The sequence below is a fragment of the Enhydra lutris genome, unplaced genomic scaffold, assembly GCF_002288905.1.
Source record: "Enhydra lutris kenyoni isolate GAN:26980312 unplaced genomic scaffold, ASM228890v2 scaffoldscaffold1, whole genome shotgun sequence".
In the NCBI taxonomy this organism is placed as follows: Eukaryota; Metazoa; Chordata; class Mammalia; order Carnivora; family Mustelidae; genus Enhydra; species Enhydra lutris.
The window spans coordinates 36,972,319-36,993,666 of record NW_019154085.1 but is presented as its reverse complement, the minus strand read 5'-3'; the positions used below and the strand labels follow the sequence as shown (position 1 = coordinate 36,993,666).

Here is a 21,348-nt window from a genome sequence, read left to right as displayed (position 1 = left end):
ACACACACACACACACACACACACACACACACACTCGCTATATTCATTATGCAGAAAGTCCTTTGAAACATGGATATTTTAGTAATTAGTCAGAATCATTGTCAGAGGAAACAAATATGAAAGACTAGTCTTTATCCTTTTACTGTGATAGATGTTCTCTCTCATATTTTCTGTTTCTCTTTCATTATTTGACTATCTAATTATTTATTCATGATGTGCAAACTATAGTCTTCTAAATTCCAATTTTCAAAGGCATAAGTTTAATAGTCATTTAATTGAAAAGCAAGTTTTTTTTTCAATTCCAACAAACAATTTTTTCCTGTGGATTTTTTTATTATGTTGCTAGTCACCATACAGCACATCATTAGTTTTTGATGTAGTGTTCCATGATTCACTGTTTGCATATAATATCCAGTGCCCCATGCAATCCGTGGAAAAGCAAGTTACTTCTGAGGACTTGCCAATCCATTAGGATATTGTATCTAAAGGGCCCTCAGGATCCAAGCTATGGGGACAGTAATTGGGACACAGGCCTTGAGCTAATGGCTTCATATGTAGACCTAGAGCATGCCAAAAAGAATGAGACCAGTGACGTGGAAGGAACAACTGTTTTCTGGTGCCATTCATCAATGTAGACAGTTGGTCTAGATCTGTTCAAAGGAACAAAAGTTCCTTTCCTGCCTTACTGGCAGGAGGACTGCCAGACTGGAGGACTAACTTCTTTAGGGAGTCGCTCCACTTCCCTGCATTACATCACCCATTATGTGTGCTTAGAAGTTGCTTTTGAATGTTATGTTTCCACCATTTTTATCTATACTGGTGGACTACAGCATGAATTATTGGGGATACATAAAGTGTTTGTTCAAGTATACCTCAGGCATACTGGAGAGGTAAAGTTTGAAGTTATTGATGGGTTTGGCTGTCAAAAATATGAGATGTGCTAGTTAAATGTCTAGTTTAGATCAGTTATTTGCATTTTAAAATTAGATTCACTACCATTTATTCCTAGTAATTTTCATCACTTAAATTGTTTTTCATCTACTCTAAAATAATTGAGCTACTCAGACCACAAACATGCGTATCTACACTTTTACATTTTTGTGTGTAAATGTATATGACTTTAAGAAGTGGATAAAGGTCATAACTGGAAGTTTACTTGATTTTATTACTTTAAAGGTGAAAAATCAGAAATAACCTTTAATGAAAGCTTAATTGAAATGTTAAAACATAAATTTCTACAAATTTTTTGTTTTCCAATTTTATTTAAATCTAGTTCACTAACATGTAGTGTAATATCAGTTTCAGGAGTAGAATTTAATGATTCTTTGCTCTTATGCAACACCCAGTGCTGATCATAAGCACCCTCCTAATACCCATCACCTATTTAGCCCATCCCTGCCCACCTACCTCCATCAACCCTCAGTTTGTTCTCTACTATTAAGAGTCTGCTATGATTTGTTTCTCTCTCTCTCTCTCTCTCTCTCTCTCTCCCTCTTTAAAGATTTTTATTTATTTATTTGAGAGATAGAGAGAGAAAGAGAGAGAGCATGAGAAGGGAGTGGTCAGAGGGATAAGCAAACTCCCTGCTGAGCATTGACCCACCCCCACCCCCACCACCCCCACCACCCCGGACTCCATCCCGGGACTCCCGGATCATGACCTGAGCCAAAAGCATTTGCTTAACCAACTGAGCCACCCAGGTGTCCCAACCTTATCTCTCTCTCTCTCTCTCTCTTTTATTTTTCCTCTTTCCATTATGTTTATCTGTTTTGCTTCTTATATTTCACATATGAGTGAAATCATATGGTATTTGTTTTTCTCTGCTGACTTATTTCACTTAGAATAATATGCTCTAGCTCCATCCACATCATTGCAAATGGCAAGATTTCATTCTTTTGACTGACTTAGTAATATTCCATTGTGTATGTATATCACATCTTCTTTATCCATTCTTCAATTCGTGGACATTTGGGCTCTCTCCATAGTTTAACTATTGTTGATAATGCTGCTATAAACATCAGGATGATGTAACCTTCAAATCTGTATTTTTGTATCCTTTGGGTATATACTCAGTAGTGCAGTTTCTGGGTCATAGGATGGTTCTATTTTTAACCTTTTGAGGAACCTCCATACTGTTTCCCAGAGTGGTTGTACACATTTGCATTCTCACCAACAGTGCAAAAGCATTCCCCTTTCTCTGCACCCTTGAACATCTTTTATTTCCTGTGTTTTTCATTTTAGCCATTCTGACAGGTGTGAGGTGGTATCTCATCATGGTTTTAACTTGTAGTTCCCTGATTATGAATGGTTGAGCACCAAGAGCACCAGCAGGAGGGGTAGGGAGAGGGATAGAGAATCTCAAGTAGGTTCCATACAGAGCACAGAACTAAACATGGGGCTCAGTCTCACAACCCTAAGACCATGATCTGAGCCAAAACCAAGAGCTGGATGCTTAACCAACTGTGCTGCACAGGTGCCCTTGATAAGTTCTACATTTTGGATACTAACTTTTTATCAGATATGTCATTTGTAAATATCTTCTCTGATTTTGTAGGTTACCTTTTAGTTTTGTTGATGGTTTCCTTCCTTGTGCAGAAGTTTTTTTTCTTGATGAGGTCCCAATGGATTCATTTTTGCTTTTGTTTCCCTTGCCTCTGGAGATGGATCAAGTAAGAGTTGCTATGGCCAATGTCAAGGAGGTTACTGCCTGTGTTTAGCTCTAGGACTTTGATGGTTTTCTGTCACATACTTAGGTCTCTCATCCATTTTTAATTTATTTTTATGAAAAATTCTATGCCAGCAAACTGGGCACTCTGGAAGAAAATGATAAATTCCTAGAAACATACAAATAACCAAAACAGGAAGAAATAGAAAATTTAGCAGACCCATAACCAGCAAATAAATTGAACCAGTAATAAAACTCTCCCAACAGGGGCTCCTGGGTAGCTTAGTCAGTTAAGTGGCTACCTTTGGCTCAGGCCATGATCCCAAGCTTCTGAGATCAAGCTTCTCATTATCAGGCTCCCTGCTCAGTGGGGAGCCTGCTTCCTCTTCTCCCTCTGCCTGCTGCTCCCCCTGCTTTGGTCTTTCTCTCCATTTGTCAAATAAATCAATAAAATCTTTTAAAAAAATCTTCCCAAAAAAGAACCAGCTGGCTTCCCAGGAGAATTCTACCAGACATTTAAAGAAGAGTTAATACCTATTCTTCTCAAATTGTTCCAAAAAATAGAAATGGAAGGAGAACTCCCAGACTCATTCCCAGCATTTCCTTGATTCCAAAACCAGACAAAGACTCACTAAAAAAGAAAATTACAAACCAATATCCCTGATGAACATGGATGCAAAATTCTCAAAAGATACTAGCAAACTGGGTACCTGGGTGGCTCAGTGGGTTAAAGCCTCTGCCTTCAGCTCAGGTCATGATCCCAGGGTCCTGGGATCGAGTCCCACATCGGGCTCTCTGCTCAATGGAAAACCTGTTTCTCCATCTCTCTGCCTGCCTCTCTGCCTACTTGTGATCTCTGTCTGTCAAATAAATAAATAAAACCTTAAAAAAATTTCTTAAAAAAAAAAAGATACTAGCAAACCAAATCCAATAATACCTTAAAAGAATTGCTCACCATGATCAGGTGGAATGTTTCCTGGGCTGCAAGAGTGGTTCAATATTGACAAATCAATCAACATGATACACCACATTAATAGAAGAAAGGATAAGAACCATATGATCCTCTCAACTGATGCAGAAAAAGCATTTGATGAAATACAGCATCTATAAACTGAGGGTTTTGGAGGGGAGGGGAGTGGGGGGTTAGGTGAGCCTGGTGGTAGGTACTAAGGAGAGCACATATTGCATGGAGCACTGGGTGTGGTGCATAAACAATGACTCTTGGAACACGGAAAAAATAAAGTTAAGTTAAAAAATAAAAATAAAATATTTAGAATTTAAAACAAAATTATTTATTTAGTTGAAAGAGTGGGAGAAATTGCATTTGAGCAGAGGGAGGGGCAGAAGGGGAGGAAGAGAGAATGCTCAAACAGACTCCTTGCTGAGCACTGAAACTAAGAATCGGGTGCTCAACCAACTGATCATCCAGGTGCCCATACAGCATCCATTCTTGATTTAAAAAAAAAAATTCTCAACAAGTAGGAATAGATGAGATGTATCTCAACATCATAAAGGCCATATATGAAAGATCCACAGCTAATATCATCCTCATTGGGGAAAAACTGAGAGCTTTACCTCTATGGTCAGGAAGAAGACAGGGATGTCCACTCTCACTGAAGTCTTAACCTCAGCAATAGGACAACAAAAAGAAATATAAGGCATCTAAATTGACAAGAAATAAGTCAAACTTTCACTCTTTACAGATATGATATTCTATATAGAAAACCCCAAAGACTCAACCAAAAAAATTGCTAGAACTATTATTTGAAATCAGCAAAGTCATAGGATATAAAATCAACAAACAGAGATCTGTTGCATTTCTATACACCAATAATGAAGCACCAGAAAAAGAAATCAAGAAATCAATCCCATTTATAATTGCACCAAAACCAGTAAGATACCTAGGAATAAACCTAACCAAAGAAGTAAAAGATCTTTACTCTGGAAACTATAAAACACTCATGAAAGAAACTGAAGAGAACACAAAAAAATGGAAAAACATTCCATGTTGATAGACTGGAAGAACAAGCATTGTTAAAATGTCTATACTACCCAAAACAATCTACACATTTAATTCAATCCCTATCAAAATACCACCAGCACTTCTCACAGAACCAGAACCCAAGCAATCTTAAAATTTGTTTGGAACCACAAAAGACCCCAAATAGCCAAAGCAATCCTGAAAAAGAAAAGCAAGGATGGAGGTTTCACAATTCCAGACTTGAAGCTCTTTTACAAAGTTGTAGTCATCAAGACGGTATGATAATGTCATAAAAACAGACACATAAATCAACAGAATAGAATAGAAAACACCCATATGGACCCACAACTATATGATCAACTAATATTTGACAAAACAGGAAAGAATATCCAGTGGAAAAAAAAGACACTCTCTTCAAAAACGATGTTGGGAAAACTGAACAGCAATATGCAGAAGTATGAAACTTGACCACTTTCTTGTACCATACACAAAAATTTCTAAAAAGTTTTGAGGCACCTGGGTGGCTCATTCAGTTGTAGTGTATGCTTTTGGCTCAGGTCATGAACCCTTGATCCCAGGATCCTGAGATTGAGTCACCCATCAAGCTCCCTGCTCAGCAGAAAGTCTGTTTCTCCCTCTCCCTCTGCCTGCCAGTTCACTTGCTTGTGCAATCTCTCTCTCTGTGTCAAATAAATAAATAAAATCTTTAAAAACAATTTCTACAAGGGCGCCTGGGTGGCTCAGTGGGTTGAGCCGCTACCTTCAGCTCAGGTCATGGTCTCAGGGTCCTGGGATCGAGTCCCGCATCGGGTTCTCTGCTCGGCAGGGAGCCTGCTTCCCTTCCTCTCTCTCTGTCTGCCTCTCTGCCTACTTGTGATCTCTGTCTGTCAAATAAATAAATAAATAAAATCTTTAAAAAAAAAAAACAATTTCTACAAAATTTAAAACCGTGCAATATTTACAGTCAATTTATCAAATCTATAGTAGCATTTGGTTCTTTTTTTTGGAGGGGGGAGCTCTTATGCCGTAGTCAAAGATGAGTTGCTTCATCATATGTGGAGGAGGATTTTTGCCAATTTAACTGATAAGCTTTTCCACACTGCTTAAAAAGTGCATTCCTAGCTGATATTTTTAAATGTTAAAGTAAAACTAATCCATATATCCTTTTATATACTGTATTAAGAAATTGAAATCATGCATTGGATCCTAGTGGTTGATTTGTACACATAAAAGTATTTACTCGTTCTGATTCAAGATCTTTTTTCTAATGAGAGTCTCTGCTCTGTCTAGGTCTGTAAGTTCTCACAAATAGCACTATTCATATTTAGTAATTTATATGATAATGATTAGACAGTGGTTGAGGTTTTTAACTTGCCTACAGTTCTGCTTTAAATTACTTTTTACTTCTATATATGCACTTGCCTCCCTCTTTCATGTCTATTGGAATCATCCACTGGTTTTATGGGTGTGATACCAGGCAACACTCATACCCATGGTGTACATTTAGATGAAATACATCATAACTACTTCTGGGAACAAGAGGGAAGATATTTCTTTTTTTTTTTTTAAGATTTTATTTATTTATTTGACAGACAGAGATCACAAGTAGGCAGAGAGGCAGGCAGAGAGAGAGGGGGAAGCAGGCTCCCTGCTGAACAGAAAGCCCGATGTGGGACTCGATCCCAGGACCCTGGGATCATGACCTGAGCTGAAAGCAGAGGCTTTAACCCACTGAGGCACCCAGGTGCCTGGGAAGGTATTTCTTAATTAAATATTTGATAGCCTTAAAAAGCAAGGTGTCGCTCTATACTTATATATACCCCAAACATAAACAATAAAATTTAGAAAACATAACTTAATGTTTTTAATCAATAAATAATGTTTACATAATTAAATGGGAACTAAGATTTATACCAAGTAAGTAAGATCTGGGTAGATGTGGGGGTAGTTACATGAAAGGACCAAATTTTAATTGCTTTACATTCTCAGAAATAGCTGCATTTTATATATATTCCATGTCAAATTATTTAGACTGGGCCTTATGAAATTGCCATTTTTGTGTGAACAAAGAGTAATAACTTCAAATAATTCACTCTTTAGACAATAACCCAGAAATCAATAAAATGGCATCCAACTTTCCCTGATGTTCTTTAATTTGTATTTCACTTAGTCTTCATAGAAATTCTGCACAGTATTTTATGATACCCTCTTAGACTAGGATCTAGTAAGCACAGATCCAGGCTTTGAAGCTCAGCTTGACTATAGGCAAAGAACAGCCTCCTGCCTCTTGCGCACTATCATACCTCAAAGATGAGAGAATGTTCCAGGCATGTAAGGGGAGCACATTCTCCCAAGAGCCAGCTGAAGAGTTTAAAGAGTCCATATGGATAAGTCATTTATTGTGTCTAGAATTTACTCCATTGTTCTAGGGTGAAACTTACAGAACTTTAAGTTCTGAACAATGATGTGTTCTGTCCATGGAAAAATGGGATTATTTTAGAATATTCAAAAACTAGGTGGTTTTGATCACATAGCTTTCTTGCTTCTCCACTTCTTTGCTGTTAGTTCTTTTATCCTCATCATTCATTCTTTGGGGGTCTGGGTTATTCACAGGTTCTATGGTTCAGGAATAGCCCCGTTTTCTCTGCCATGCTTTCATTTGAGCATACTTACCCAGATTAAGCAGAGTTAAAGGTTTGAATTGAAACAATCCAAGAGAGTGGTAAAAGTTTACTTAAAAAAAAAAAAGAGTGTGAATACAATGAGTTTTGAAGGATGATATGTATAGGATTATCATTTTTGACTTCATAATGGGAAAGCATTTCATGTTCTAGTCATGAGTGATTTAGGATCAGCAAACAAATCATCTCGATATCACCTCCTGAGGTCCAGCTCATCTATTGGAAGACATGAATCCTCTGCCTACTTCTCCCTGCTCAGTACATGCTCCAGAAAAAGATTTTCCCTATTATACTTGTTAGTGGATTGCTGTGGCTCCCCAAAATTTGGCTTACTTGCTGTAGTCAAAATGAAGAATTGAAAAGTCATCTTGATTCAAAAAGAAACAAAGATCAGCTGATGAATAAAAGGCCCCTTGCCATCATCCATGACATCTGAAATAATTTAGCTGCTTGATATTTGAACCACATTTGACTTTTCTTTGTCTGCACTATCCCAGAGCATGACTCCTGAGAGTTCAGAAACATATCTCAGCTCTTTATGTATTAGAAATCTAAATAACTTCAGTGAGAGAAAAAGTAAGCAAAGTGGAACCAAGTCTATCATACGTATTCCTTTTCCCTTCAATTTAAGATAAAAAACAAGGTAAAACTCCCAGATAAATTGTCTTCCAAGGGAAATTTGACTCATCTCTGCCCCCACCATCCTTGGGCATCATTTTTCCATAATACTATCCTTTTCAATGGGAGAAGATGACAGGAGAAAACTCTCACCAGTAAGGAGACGAAAGATGACAAAATTATAGTCAAAAAGATTTTGTGTGTGTGTGTGCACTTGTGTGTGCACACTCACACAAGGGCCAGTGAGGAGATGAGTGGTAGGATGGGTGAAATAGGTGAAGGGGATTAAAATGTACAAACTTCTAGATACAAAGTAAGTCACAGAGGTGAAAATTACAACATAGGGGATATGATCAATAATATTGCAATAAGTTGGAGGGTGACAGATGGTGACTGCACTTAGCATGATGAGCATAGAGTCCTGTGCAGAATTATCAAATCAAAGTGTTGTAAAAAATTACATCAGTCACCAAAAACCACATATTGAGCGACTCTGATTATCTGAAATGTCCAAAATAGGCCAATGTGTAGAGACAGAAAGATGAATGAGTGCCTAGGGCTAGGGAGAGGGTTTTTGGAGAGAAATGGAAGACTGACTGCTTATAAATACATTTTCTTTTGTGGATGAAGAAATATTCTAACATTGATTGTGGCAGTGGTTGCACAATCCTGTGCATGTATTAAAAACCATTGAAGTATACTTTAAATGAGTAAGTCACATGGCATGTGAATTATATCTCAGTAAAACACATCTTTAAAATGGCAGTTTAAAATAAATATAGTGTGTTCTTTAACTGGTAAATGTATATCAGATTTTATATATAAGTACACTCTTTTGTTCCAAAAGAAAAGTCTTTAGAAACAACAAAAATAGGGGAAAATAATTTCCCTGAGTAGCATACTTCTCCTTTATTTTTTTAGGTTAGTGATAAAATTGGCTAGATGTATGGCAAGTTAAAATATCTGGCATTGTTTAGAAATTTTGATACCTTTTACAGAGTCTCTTATCACAAACTGCTCAAACAGCTACCCTCGAAACAGCAATTTGAAGATATTTTTAAAAATATTGACAGTTTAAAAAGCAGAGAGATTTGACAGTCTCCAGTGTGGGTAAAACTTTGCATTTCATTTTGTGTGATTACTGCAATCACGTTAAAGCAGTAATAACTGAACACAAACACAGTTATCCTTCCAAACGTCAATTGTGTTCCAAAAATGCCTGACAGCGCTATGGCATAGCAACAGGGATGCATAAACTGCCATTTTAGTTGTCATTAGTCTAAAATACTGATCGGGGAAAATGTCATATCCTTTCAAAGATAATTTTGGCCCAGGGTCCTGAACCTAATAGGAGCCTGTGGATTGGGGTAAAAAAAGAGGCAATTTTTTTTTTTCAGAAGATTTGTGGATCAGCATTTTAATACCACCAAATGAAGAGATCCCATCCTCTCCGCATGGCCAGATGGCTGCATTGTTAGAAGCTGCCAGAGGAAAGGATTGGTTTTCTTCTAAGATAAAACTTAAGTATATATTTGGTAATAGTAAACATTCAAATGCCCCAATTTGAAAGGCAATTTGACATCATGCTTTTTGTTAACAGTTTCTCCTTTCTTTCTTTCGTTCTTTCTTTCTTTCTTTCCTCTTTCTTTCTATTTACTTAGTTTTATTTTTTCAGTGTTCCAAGATTCATTGTTTATGCACCACACCTAGTGCTCCATGCAATACGTGTTCTCCTTAGTATCCACCACCAGACTCACCTAACCCCCCACCCCTCTCCTGTCCAAAACCCTCATTTTGTTCCTCAGAGTCCACAGTCTTTCATGGTTCGTCTTCCTCTCCGATTTCTCCCAATTCATTCTTCTTTCCTTCTCCTAATGCCCTCCATGTTTTTCCTTATGCTCCACAAGTAAGTGAAACCATATGATAATTCACTCTCTCTGCTTGATTTATTTCATTTCCTAAACAGGATCTCCATATAGGATGATTGTCTTCATGGGTGTTAGCTGATTTCAGGAGAGATGAGAAAGTACACAGCAAAAGTCAGAGGCCCCACACTCTGGGCTAACAGCCTGCTGACATACAACCTCTGGCACCGAGATGTGCCCCTCCTTGACCCATAATGCAACAGCATTTCTCAACTATCTCATTAATTATCTGAAGAGTCCATGAAAAAATAAAACTGCCCAGCATAATGGGAGTTTGCCCTTGGCAATCATCATCGGTTCTTTGTGGTTTCAATTCAAAATGTCAGCCCTGCATTTTGTACATGACATAGGGTATTTCTTCTGTCAGACACTTTTTTGTCTGACTTAAAATGGCTTTTGTCTGACTTCTACAATAAATACATAATATCCAAAACCATTTTTAAGTGTAATTAACTCACAAAAGATGCTACCAATTACAACCCACTTTAAATTACTTATTTTTATTTTACTTAATTTTTTATTTATTTTTTACTTATTACTATTTTACTTACTTTTTCTTACTTATTTTTCTTACTCCATTTTAATGTTAACCTTTTCCTCATAGTGGCTTGCACCAAAATATATCCCTTTTTAAAGATTTATTTGTTTGAGACAAAGAAAGAGTCAGCGCTTGGGGGAAGGGGCAGAAGGAGAAGGAGAGAATCTCAAGCAGACTCCATGCTGAGCACGGAGACTGAGGCAGGCTTGACCTCAGGACCCTGAGATCATGACCTGAGCTGAAATCAAGAGTCAGATGCCGAGCCAACCTTGTCATCCAGGCACACCTGCATCAGAATGTATCTTAAATCATTATTTACTGAAATTTCATAGTGAAATATTACTTTTAAACATGCCCACATGGTTCTCTATTTATGAAAAGGGGCGGATAGTGAAATAAATAATTGGTATTATTTGGCTAAATAATCCATAATGGTAAGCAGAGAAAACAGCATATCACACATGGACATTAAAACGGTCAGGATGTACAAGTAACTTTTGAAGACTATTGTATTAGATTGCTTGAAAGCAAAAATCATAAAGTGGCATCATTTTCTCAGTGACACTTGTTCCTCCAACATTTTATTTTAAAACTGTAATAATGACAAAAGAGAGGCATTTATATTTGAAAGGTACATACAGCCACAAAATTGGCTTTGTTAAGTAGGCAAGAAAAGAGGTGTCTGTGTTCTCACAGCGATGATATGTGTTTCCATCTACCTCGGCTGTGTATGTCTGCAGATGGTCTAAACAAGGACATGTGCAGACACAACATGAAATGTAGTTTATGTGAAGAGAAAGGAACCTCCATTGCAAGAAAAGTATTTATACCTTTTTACATGTATTTATCACCAATTATGGTTCTCAACTTTTGCTTTTATCTGGTTTTTAGCAAATCCTTATCCATGGAACTAAAAAGCCAATCTAAGCACTTTAAACAGTACCAACTGATGGATTAACATTAGCTCCGTTAATTCTATAACTTCTCTATCTACTCCCTTATATCCTTATTGGAAGAAACCTTTTATTGACAGCATCGGAACTGACAACATAAATAAGGAAAATAATTATTACAGGGGTGATGTCCCTAATAACTGAGACAGTGCTTCCACTCCATGCATGCATATGCATTTATCAACATTTATTGAGCACCTGCCAAGTACCAGGCTTTGCTAAACACTAAGCTATCAGGGCCTGCCTTCATGAATAAAAAATCTAGTGTAGGCTGAAGGGAAATAAACTATGTTTAAGAGATTATTAAATAAATGCAGATACTTAAAAAAATTTCCCTGGATCATTTGTTATATTTGGATTTGCCCCTTCAGGCATTTTACACATAACCCAATAGCATCACTCCAGACTGAGATGAAGAGTCAACACAGAGAAGTTACATCTTATTCCCAACTGGCTGGTATCTCTGACATATAGCGTCAACCTCCCCACTCGAGGAGTTCTCTCCAGACCCTGAAGGACCTGTTTTGACACACATAGAACCATAATGCAAAATCTCCCAGACTTTAATATTTTAGTCACATAGAACACTCACCCTAAGCCTGCAGAGGATTATTTTCAACTTCTGTTAGTGAAAGTTTCCTTACAACTGGCTGCAATAACACAGGGAGCAGCCTCACTTGTTGGGAGGGAAATTCTAACCCTCAGGTCTTTCTCAACTTTCATGGCACAGGGAGCATAGCATAAAATGATGATGTCTTCTTTACTCCAACTCTTCTTTACTCCAACTCTTTGAATTATGCCCAGAATCTTCACAGTATAGAAAGAAAGGCATATTGCTCACAAACTTTGGCCTCACTTCTGGAATTTCTCTAGGACGTGACTCTTGCCTTGGACTTCACGGCCTCTGTGTCCTCCTCCTCTTTACCTTGTGCTTAACCCAGAGCCTCTTACTGTCACTCATCAGGGGCTGATCAGGAGGAAGTCATCTGTTCATTGCTCGGACCATTTTAAATGTGTCCTGCCCGCTCACCTTGAATCCAGCCTTCCTTTCAATGCTGTTTGTGATTGACCCCCTTCTCCCACCTTCATCTCCAGCACGTAGGCCTGTCACTTCTGTAATACTTAATAATGTGCTTCATAGATTTGAGAAATGTGTTCTAACTCCAGACCATAACTCCCTGAGAGTAAGAACAGTACCTCATATTGCTTGTCTTCTCAGAACCCAGCGTCAAAACCATACCCGTTGGAAACACAGAGCTCTATGCCCTCTCCTCAACTTGCACAAATCTCCTACCCCACACCCTACCATTCTTCAGCTCTTCTGGACACAAACTTGTCACATTCTCCATTTGGAGTTCAGTGTTAATGGATGCCTAAATGTCAGTAAAGGTCCCAAGGTCACAGAAAGTGAACATACGAAGAGATCAACACCATTACATGGACCACTTTAGCATGATGTGGATTTACTATAAAACCATCAAAGCTGAAAACTCAGGGCTCCGTAGGACCTCACATGGTTACATGTTTTTGTGAAATTTTCAAAAGGAAGACATGGTAATTAAAATTATCTCCTTCCAATCAGATTCCTACTACGTCTTGTTATGTTAAGAATCATTGGAGTGACCACAAATGTGTGGGGTCGGACATAAGGCAAATTGAGTGGGGGTGTATTTACATGAGATAAATTTATGTGGCTTGATAGATTTAGTGTATAGTTAAGCAATTGCTAGCCATGCACATGTAGTAATGGCTCTCAGGAATATTTTTACCATTGACAGTGGAACTCAGTCAGACATTGAGACATGAAGGTATCATGTCAGAGATGGTTTCACAATATAAGGTATGTCCTACTGTTTCCAACATTAGAAATATGTAGATAGTGGAGAGAAAACAAGATTTATGTGCTGGCAGCTAGTCTGTGGAGAATTCTTTCAGTCATCAGACGTATGAACTTATAATACAAGACTAGGTCTCACTGATGCCTAGTCAACAGAGAAGTTCTCAACTGGAGGAAATTTATTTGAAAGCGTTGAAAATCATAATTGCACCATGCATTTTTTTCCTTTTTTAATGGGAATCAAACAAAAGAGAATTTATTCAAATTCTCATGTTTGTAGAGCACAAACTTATAATAGTATTATAAATAGTGAGTACACCTAGAACAACTCACACATGAAAGAAATTTTAGAGTGGTTTCCCACTGAATTTGACAACAACTTGGAATATGTATAAGAAATTATCAGTAAAAGTTTGTGAAGCTGAAAAAAAATCAATGAACAAAGAATGGAGGAAGGAGCAGAGGGAGAGATTATTCAAGCAGATTCCTCCTATGCGTGGACCCCGACTTGGGGCTTGATCTCACAACCCATAAGATCAAGATCTGAGCCAAAATCAAGAGTTGGAGGCTTAACTGACCAAGCCATCCAGGTACCCCTTGCTGTTCCTTTTCTTTTTTTCTTTTTTCTTTTTTTAAAAATATTTTATTTATTTATTGGACAGAGAGAGATCACAAGTAGGCAGAGAGGCAGACAGAGAGAGAGGGAGGGGGGAAGCAGGCTCCCCACGGACCAGAGAACCCAATGCAGGGCTCGATCCTAGGACCCTGAGATCACGACCTGAGCCAAAGGCAGAGGCTTAACCCACTGAGCCACCCAGGTGCCCCTGTTGCTCCTTTTCTTAAAAAAGTTCTTCCAACAGGATGGGACTGGAAGAGATTATGCTAAGTGAAATAAGTCAAGAAGTGAAAGTCAGTTATCTTATTTCACTTATTTGATGAACATAAGGTATAGCATGGAAGACATTAGGAGAAGAAGGGTAAAATGAAAGGGGGGGGATTGAAGGGGGAGGTGAACCATGAGAGACTGTGGACTTTGAGAAACAAACAGAGGCTTTTGGTGGGGGGGTAAGGAGATGGGTTAACCCAGTGATGAGTATTAAGGGGGTCAGGTATTGCATGGAGCACTGAGTGTTATTCACAAACAATGAATCTTGGAACACTACATCAAAAACTGATGATGTACTGTATGGTGACTAACATAATACAATAAAACGAATGAATGAATGAATCTCAAGAAAGAATAAAGTGGAAAATATATTGGACATACAGAAAGTGGAGGCAAAATTTTCAATGGAAATTTTATAATAAAGAGTAATTTGGAAAGGAAAAAAAAGTTCTTCCCAAATTGTATGTCCATCAGGCCCTTAAAACCTGGATCATCCTCTATCACCAAGGTATGGAAAGATACATGTGTCAAGTATAAGAAAGTTATTGGTTTATGTCTGACTTTGTTCTAGTCTTGGCCCAGCTAGCAAGTGTGGAGGGTTTCATCCAAACATAGGCAGAATTTCACACCGCAGCCCAGGATGAAAAAAAAGGAAGTTCATCTTCAGAGAACAAAAGATAGTATCAGAGGGCAGAGAACTAGTTACTATAGATGCTTTTCCTTGGTCTCTGTGTTATCTTCTCCCACTGTGATAGAAGATAAGAGTCTTGCAGTGCCAGGTCAAGGTAATACACCTTTCTTTAAGATGAATGGAAAACTGCCAAATCACTTCAGTAAAAGCAGTCCCAACTGCATGTTATTCAAAGCCCCTGAGTACAAACAGATATTGAACCAGTTTTCCAAGGGCAAAGTTCCAGTTATTATATGAATATTCACAAACTGCTCTAAACCAGGAACTCCTTCCAAGCACCATCTCCTATTCATGCCTCTCTTTGTGCTGTCCCTGAAGGAGCTCATGCCTGGTTCCAATTTAGTCATACTGTTAACCCAATGGAGGAGAACTTCTGAGTTAAGAGTGTGGATGGTAGTTTGTTCCCCTTCTTCCCCCAAATGCCCATCAGGTTATTCTTAACAAGCAGATACTGTACCCTAGAGATGCTGCAAGGATATTGTGAGTTCAGAAATCTAGAAAACCTATAAAACGGTAGTGAGCTTTACACTATAGCACCGTACAACTATTGTAGTTCTTAAAGACTTACCCCAAATCTTTCAATTATGTTTTTTTCAATTATGTAAAAAAGAGAAAGGATAGATTCTGAGAAACTATAACCCAAACAACTGAAGTCAGAAGGCCCCGTATGCTTCCAAGCATCTATGTAAGTCCAAACATCTAAGTATTCAGATAATTAATGCTATCAGTTTTATATGGGCAAATTAAATTGTTGAGAGTAAAAAACCTAAATCACTATGTGCACCTGAAACTGATGTAACATCGTGTGCCAACCCCACTCAATAAATAAATAAATAAACAAATAAGATTCCAATTAAATTAATTTATTTATTTAAGGGAAAAGAAAAAGAATATATCTCACCTCTTTATGTTTTAAGTTTTCTTCTACCCATTTCCATGCAAATGTCCTTAGCAGATTTTTTTTCTATGCTCTGTGAGATTTAAACTGCAACAATTCTCTTCTTGTTGTTCTGAGTTATATTTTAAGATTGTTGCTACTGGTTTCACAGTCTAACATATTCAGACATTTATTTAGGATGGCTAAAAAGAGGCAAACTATACAACAGGTTTAACTCAATGAATGAAAACTATGAAATAAAGAGAAAGCTTCTTATCATGTACTGGATTAAAAATGAGAGGAGAAAGTGGGGGAAGGAGAAAAAAAGATAAATGAAGAGAATTGTCCATTGCAGTTAAAAACAGAAGTTTAGAATTTTGCAGGTCTTTTCTCCATTTCATGAGATTCGATAACCCCTTGTTAAGTGTGAAGACTTGTTGTGACTTGCATTGAGTTGAATACATAAAGATGGTTTTGTTAGACCATGAATGGAAGATGAGATCGGGTGAATTGTGCCTAGGGTGTTAGGGGTTTGCACAGAAACCCCAAGGTACAGTAACTGTTTTTGTGCCAGGCCAACTGTACAAAATGTGCAGGGTTCTCAAATCATTTGCCAGAAATGGATTCTATGCTTTCTTTGAAAAGAACTGCCAGGTTTTTCACTTACTTTGTTGTTTTGGGGCTTTTTCCCAGGTTTGCTTCGTGAACCTGGATGTGAACAAGGATGCTTGCAGCACAGAGCACCTGCAGCAGGTAACACTAGGAGCAAAAGCTCTCTGGGAGCTCGGGACAAAAGCTGGCTGCACCGACCAGAGAACCGACAGGACTTCATCTATAAATGGCTCTCATTCAGTTGGAGAGTCTTTAGTAGGATAGTCTCTTCAAAACCCATTTTCTGACCCTTCCCCTGCCACCTCCCATGCAGGTTGCCTTCCTTATACTTGTGAAACTTGCTTCCCCAAGATGGCTTCTCTCCAAAGAGGAGCTTTCCCCTGCCTACAGGGCCTGATAGTGGCTTTCTCTGCCCCCACCTCCTCTGTTTTCAAACACCCTGCCTGAGATGATGTTTCCAAGTTTTTCCCAAACCCTCTTGATATCAGCCAGCCCTTCTCTGAGGCTCTCAGGTCTTCTCCTTCCTGCTGCTTTGATCAAATTTTTGTCTCTAGCTTTGGTTTCTACACTCTAACTACAGTCCTACATTCAACTGGGACTTGGACTCCTTGCATTCTGCAGCAGCTACATATTCCAACCGTATCCAAGTTTGGGAAGATCCTGTTGTAAACCCTTGACAACACACAAGAACTTAAAGGGCCCCTCAGTCCTCTGAGCTAGAGCCAATTGGGGGGTCAATAGAAAGAATTAATTTGCATGATATGGTGATCCATTCATAACCAAAGCTGAAGATGGTTTGACTTCACTATTTGGTATAATACAGTGGTGTAACAGACACCATTTGCAGCTTGACAATCAGAACAGTAGGCCTGTGATTACTCAGTTATCCCTGTGATGTTTTTTCTTAACAATGCTGCACCTGGGTTTGAAGCTTCTCAAACCCACTTGCCCATACAGATTATCCATTATAGATTTCCACAGAGCTTCAAGTGTCATTCATCTGTGTAGTCCTGGAGGAATTTTTGGGAAAAAAAAATTTATACATATGATTTCATTTAATGGACTTACGGTACAGACAGAGTCTGTCAAAGAGACAGCAGGAGAGACCAGAGCAAGTTGGCATCTTGAGGACTCTGTGTTTGAAGATTTATATGAGCGATTTGAGACAATCTTCTGCTATGGTTAAGAGTAGAAATTTGGCACTTATTTAGCTGTATGAGCTTGTGTAAACTAATCTCTGGACCTCAGGCTACTTACGTATAAAAAGAAATTAATAATGGTATCTAATCCATGTGGGGGTGTTGTGGAGATTAAGTGTACTGAGATGTAACATGTATACAATACTTCGCGTAGCACCTAGTGCACAGAGTAAAATCAATATTGGAAATTATTTTGTTATTGATATTATTATTGACTGTTAGAACAGATGATTATTAATCAACAAATCTCTTATTACAAGAGTTAAAAGAAAAAGTGTTTTAGAAAACCCCTACAATATATACCTGTGTTGTGACATTAATTATTAAATACCTACTTTGGAAAATTTAGAACTGAAAGAGTTTTTAAAGCTTTATGTTTAAGTAATTTTCTATTCCAATCTAAACTTTTATGCTTCAATTTCACACAGTCTCTTCTAGTAATAATCTTAGTGGATTAAGTAATCTATTGTTTGCATAAGTTATGTATTATTTTTGCAAGTAAATAGTTTTGGAGTAGGGTTTTCGAGGTGAAAAGAAGTCATCTAAACTAACTTATTTCTTCCACTACAGAAATTGGTCAATGTTTCACCAGATCTTCCAAAACTCATCAGCTCCATGAACGTCCAACGGCCAAAAGAAAATGAAATTGTCCTTCTAAGTGGGTTAACATCTGGAAATCTCCAGGCAGATTTTGAAGTTTCACAGGTAAGAGATGTAAGCTCTTTGTCACAGCTGGCACGACTAATCGACCAAGAACATGAGGGTAAGAGGATGAAGAAAAGAACTCGAGGAGCAAAGAGATGGGGGCAGGAGGAGCACTGAGGAGTATGTCTAACAGTGCTAAGTTTATTCAAAGCATTAAGGCCATATATATAGTGATATTACAATAGGAGAAGCAATACACCTGTGTCTAGTTAAACAACCACGAGATCCCAGAATAAGTTTCACAAGTAACTATAAGCAGACCTCGTGACGCCAAACGGCTGATGCCAGTACAATTGTTCTGTATTGATACAGCAAACCTGAAAGTAATTTATGGGCTGTACTAGGGAATCAAGGACCAGCCATGAACTTATGACCCCGACCAAATTGTTCTCATTTGTTTAGCAAGCGTGTGGGAAGTCACGTAGGTGAGCGCACAACACATAGCACAGACCCTTTCTCAGTGCTACTCAACTTTTCCCGTCCTAAACCTTTTGTTAGGTTATTCGGACTTTAAAGGAGGCACAAGTCAGGGCGTGGTTTGGTCCTAGTCTCAAGCCTTATTGCGGCCTCCCACAGCTCTTAATAAAATATTCATTAGTAATAAATTATTTATGGTCAGCTCTTGACACAAGTCAGTATGAACGTCATACTGCTACACATAAGCTCCCATAGCATAGAACTCCAAAATCTCTTTGCAGTCAAGAACAGTCTTCATATGTGTTTCTTTTAAATATGTACTCAGAGTTTGATAGACACAGGAATGAATGTCTTCCCTTACCTCAACTGCTAACATTTATTATCTTCTCAAGTACATGATGCTAACTTGCACTTAAACTAGAGCCAACAGAGTGGGCATTGACTGGTTAGCTTGGTTTTCTTCAAATCTATTAGAGAATCAAAAACAGACTTGTCTTCTGTTTCATAAACAATATCAAAATTCTAATTCATACTATAAGTTCCCAGAATCCTAGCATTTCTTCATTCTTCTTATATTTATTTCTTAGGATATACCAAATGAGCCAGGCAAAGAAATACAGGATAGCAACTTTATGGCTATTAAGTGAGTTTCCTAGAAAGAGTAAGGTGATTGAGTGAGTCCTTAAAGAGTTAGTTTTCCTTAAAAAGCAAAACTCTTAGAAGAAATGAACATTACTAGAAATAAAGCAGGAAATCAGATACTGTTATTCTCATTCAGTGCACTGATGTTCATTGTTATTAGATAAATCATTATAGCATTCTTTATTTGAAGACAAGGTTTTACAACTATAAATTTAGTCAACTTACAGAAACAAATATGATTTCTAAAGGCATACTGTATCAAAGATCGTGGATATCCCCAAATAAGACATGCTGACAGGGACAGATAACATAGCTACAGATTAAAATGATGAATGTTTGTTTCCTTCAGTTGTTCTTTCTTGGGTTTTAGTTTTTACTGTAAAATTTTAAAATATTCTCTTAGTCTTTAGTCCTTCAAAATTTCAAAAAACTCAGAAATCCACCCACAATTTCTTGCATCTAGTCCAGATGCTTTGTAAAAATCTGCACACAACTTAATACAATAGAAAAGGGGCACCTGGGTGGTGCAGTCAGTTAAGCTTCCAACTCTTGGTTTCAGCTCAGGCCGTGATCTCCTTGTGGTGATCTTGGTGTCATGAGATAAGTCCGGTGTCTGTCCATACTCAGTGAAGAGTCTGCTTAGGATTTTCTCTCCCTCTCCCTCTGCCCGTCCTGTCCTGCTCATGCTCTCTTTCTCTCTCTAAAATAAATAAATAAATCTTAAAAAAAAAAAAAAAAAAAAAAGACTGGAACAAAATTTCTCCTGGTCAATCTAATAACACATTTTCTTAGTGAAAAAATTAGTCACCTGAAAAGAGAAAACAGAAGAGGTTCTAAGTGCCCTCTCTTTATATTGGACAAAACTATCATGACCAAAAGTAATTTTCGAATCTTAGTTTTAACAGTATTTTTGCACCAGGCCTATTAGGATTTGTAATTAAACATGACAGAAAACTGGATTATATACAAAAGGATTATACCATCTCATGTAACTAAACAGTATAGTGGGTAGATTATTACCAGGACATGAACAGTGTATTCAGGACATGGATCCCCTTGGGACCTCTTCCAGCTTTCTCTCTCTTTATCCACTATCAGACAGTCCATTTCCAGGAGGTAGCACTGTCCCTTTGTGTTCAGTGAATGTCTCCTCCAGGTGGCTTACAGCAAAGGTCTAACTGTGTTTTATTGACTCTCATGTGTCATGTGCCCATTTCTGAACCAATCACTATGACCTGAGGATTGCAGTGTTCCAGTTGGCGAGACTGGATCACATGATCACCTCAGAGTTTGAGGTCAATTAACTCCGTGTAAACCACTGGGGCTGTGAGTAAACCAGAAAATGGTGCCACACAGAGGATGTAAATCGGAAGAATGTTGAATGATGTTGTGTCACAAAAGCAACACAGATGTTAATTGGGGTCAGGGAAAGTCAAAATTCCCAGGGCTCATTAAATATCATCCATTAAAAACATACTTAATTTTGCATAATTTTCCTAAGAGCTGTCCAGAATTGCCTGTGAGCTGTACACACACTCTCTTTCTCTCTCTCTTTTTTTAACATATAATGTATTATTTGCTTCAGGGGTACTGGTCTGTGATTCATCAGTCTTACACATTTCACAGCACTCACCATAACACATATCCTCCCCAATGTCCATCACCCAGCCGCCACATCCCTCCTACCCCCTCCAGCAACCCTCAGTTTGTTTCCTGAGATTAAGAGTATCTTATGGTTTGTCTCCCTCCCGATCCCATCTTGTTTTATTTTTTCCCTCCCTATCCCCCACAACCCCTTGCCTTGCCTCTCAAATTCCTCATATCAGAGAGATCATATGATAATTTTCTTTCTCTGATTGACTTATTTCATTTAGCATAATAGCCTCTAGTTCCCATCCATGTTATTGCAAATGGCCAGATTTCTTTTTTTTTTTTTTTTTTTTTTGGATGGGTGCATTTTATTCTTCTCTATCTGAGTCCCTCTTGCTTCCTGCACACCATTTCACTCTTCCTCAGTCTTCCAAAGGCCTACCTCATTTTCTAGATACCACAGTCCATGGCTATCCTGCCAGGAGAATTAGTTACCTGTTAATCCACAAGTAGTCATGGAGATATTGGCAC

General features: G+C 38.0%; 1 protein-coding gene across 1 annotated transcript in view; it reads left to right on the top strand.

Annotated features, from left to right (window-relative positions):
- Positions 1-21,348, top strand: part of LOC111144481 (SPHK1 interactor, AKAP domain containing) — a 167,121-nt gene that overhangs the window by 106,732 nt on the left and 39,041 nt on the right. Inside the window, exons 4-5 of the mRNA XM_022498784.1 lie at positions 16,346-16,405; positions 18,034-18,168. Coding sequence (XP_022354492.1) covers positions 16,346-16,405; positions 18,034-18,168 — 195 coding nt within the window. The remainder of the gene's footprint in view (positions 1-16,345; positions 16,406-18,033; positions 18,169-21,348) is intronic.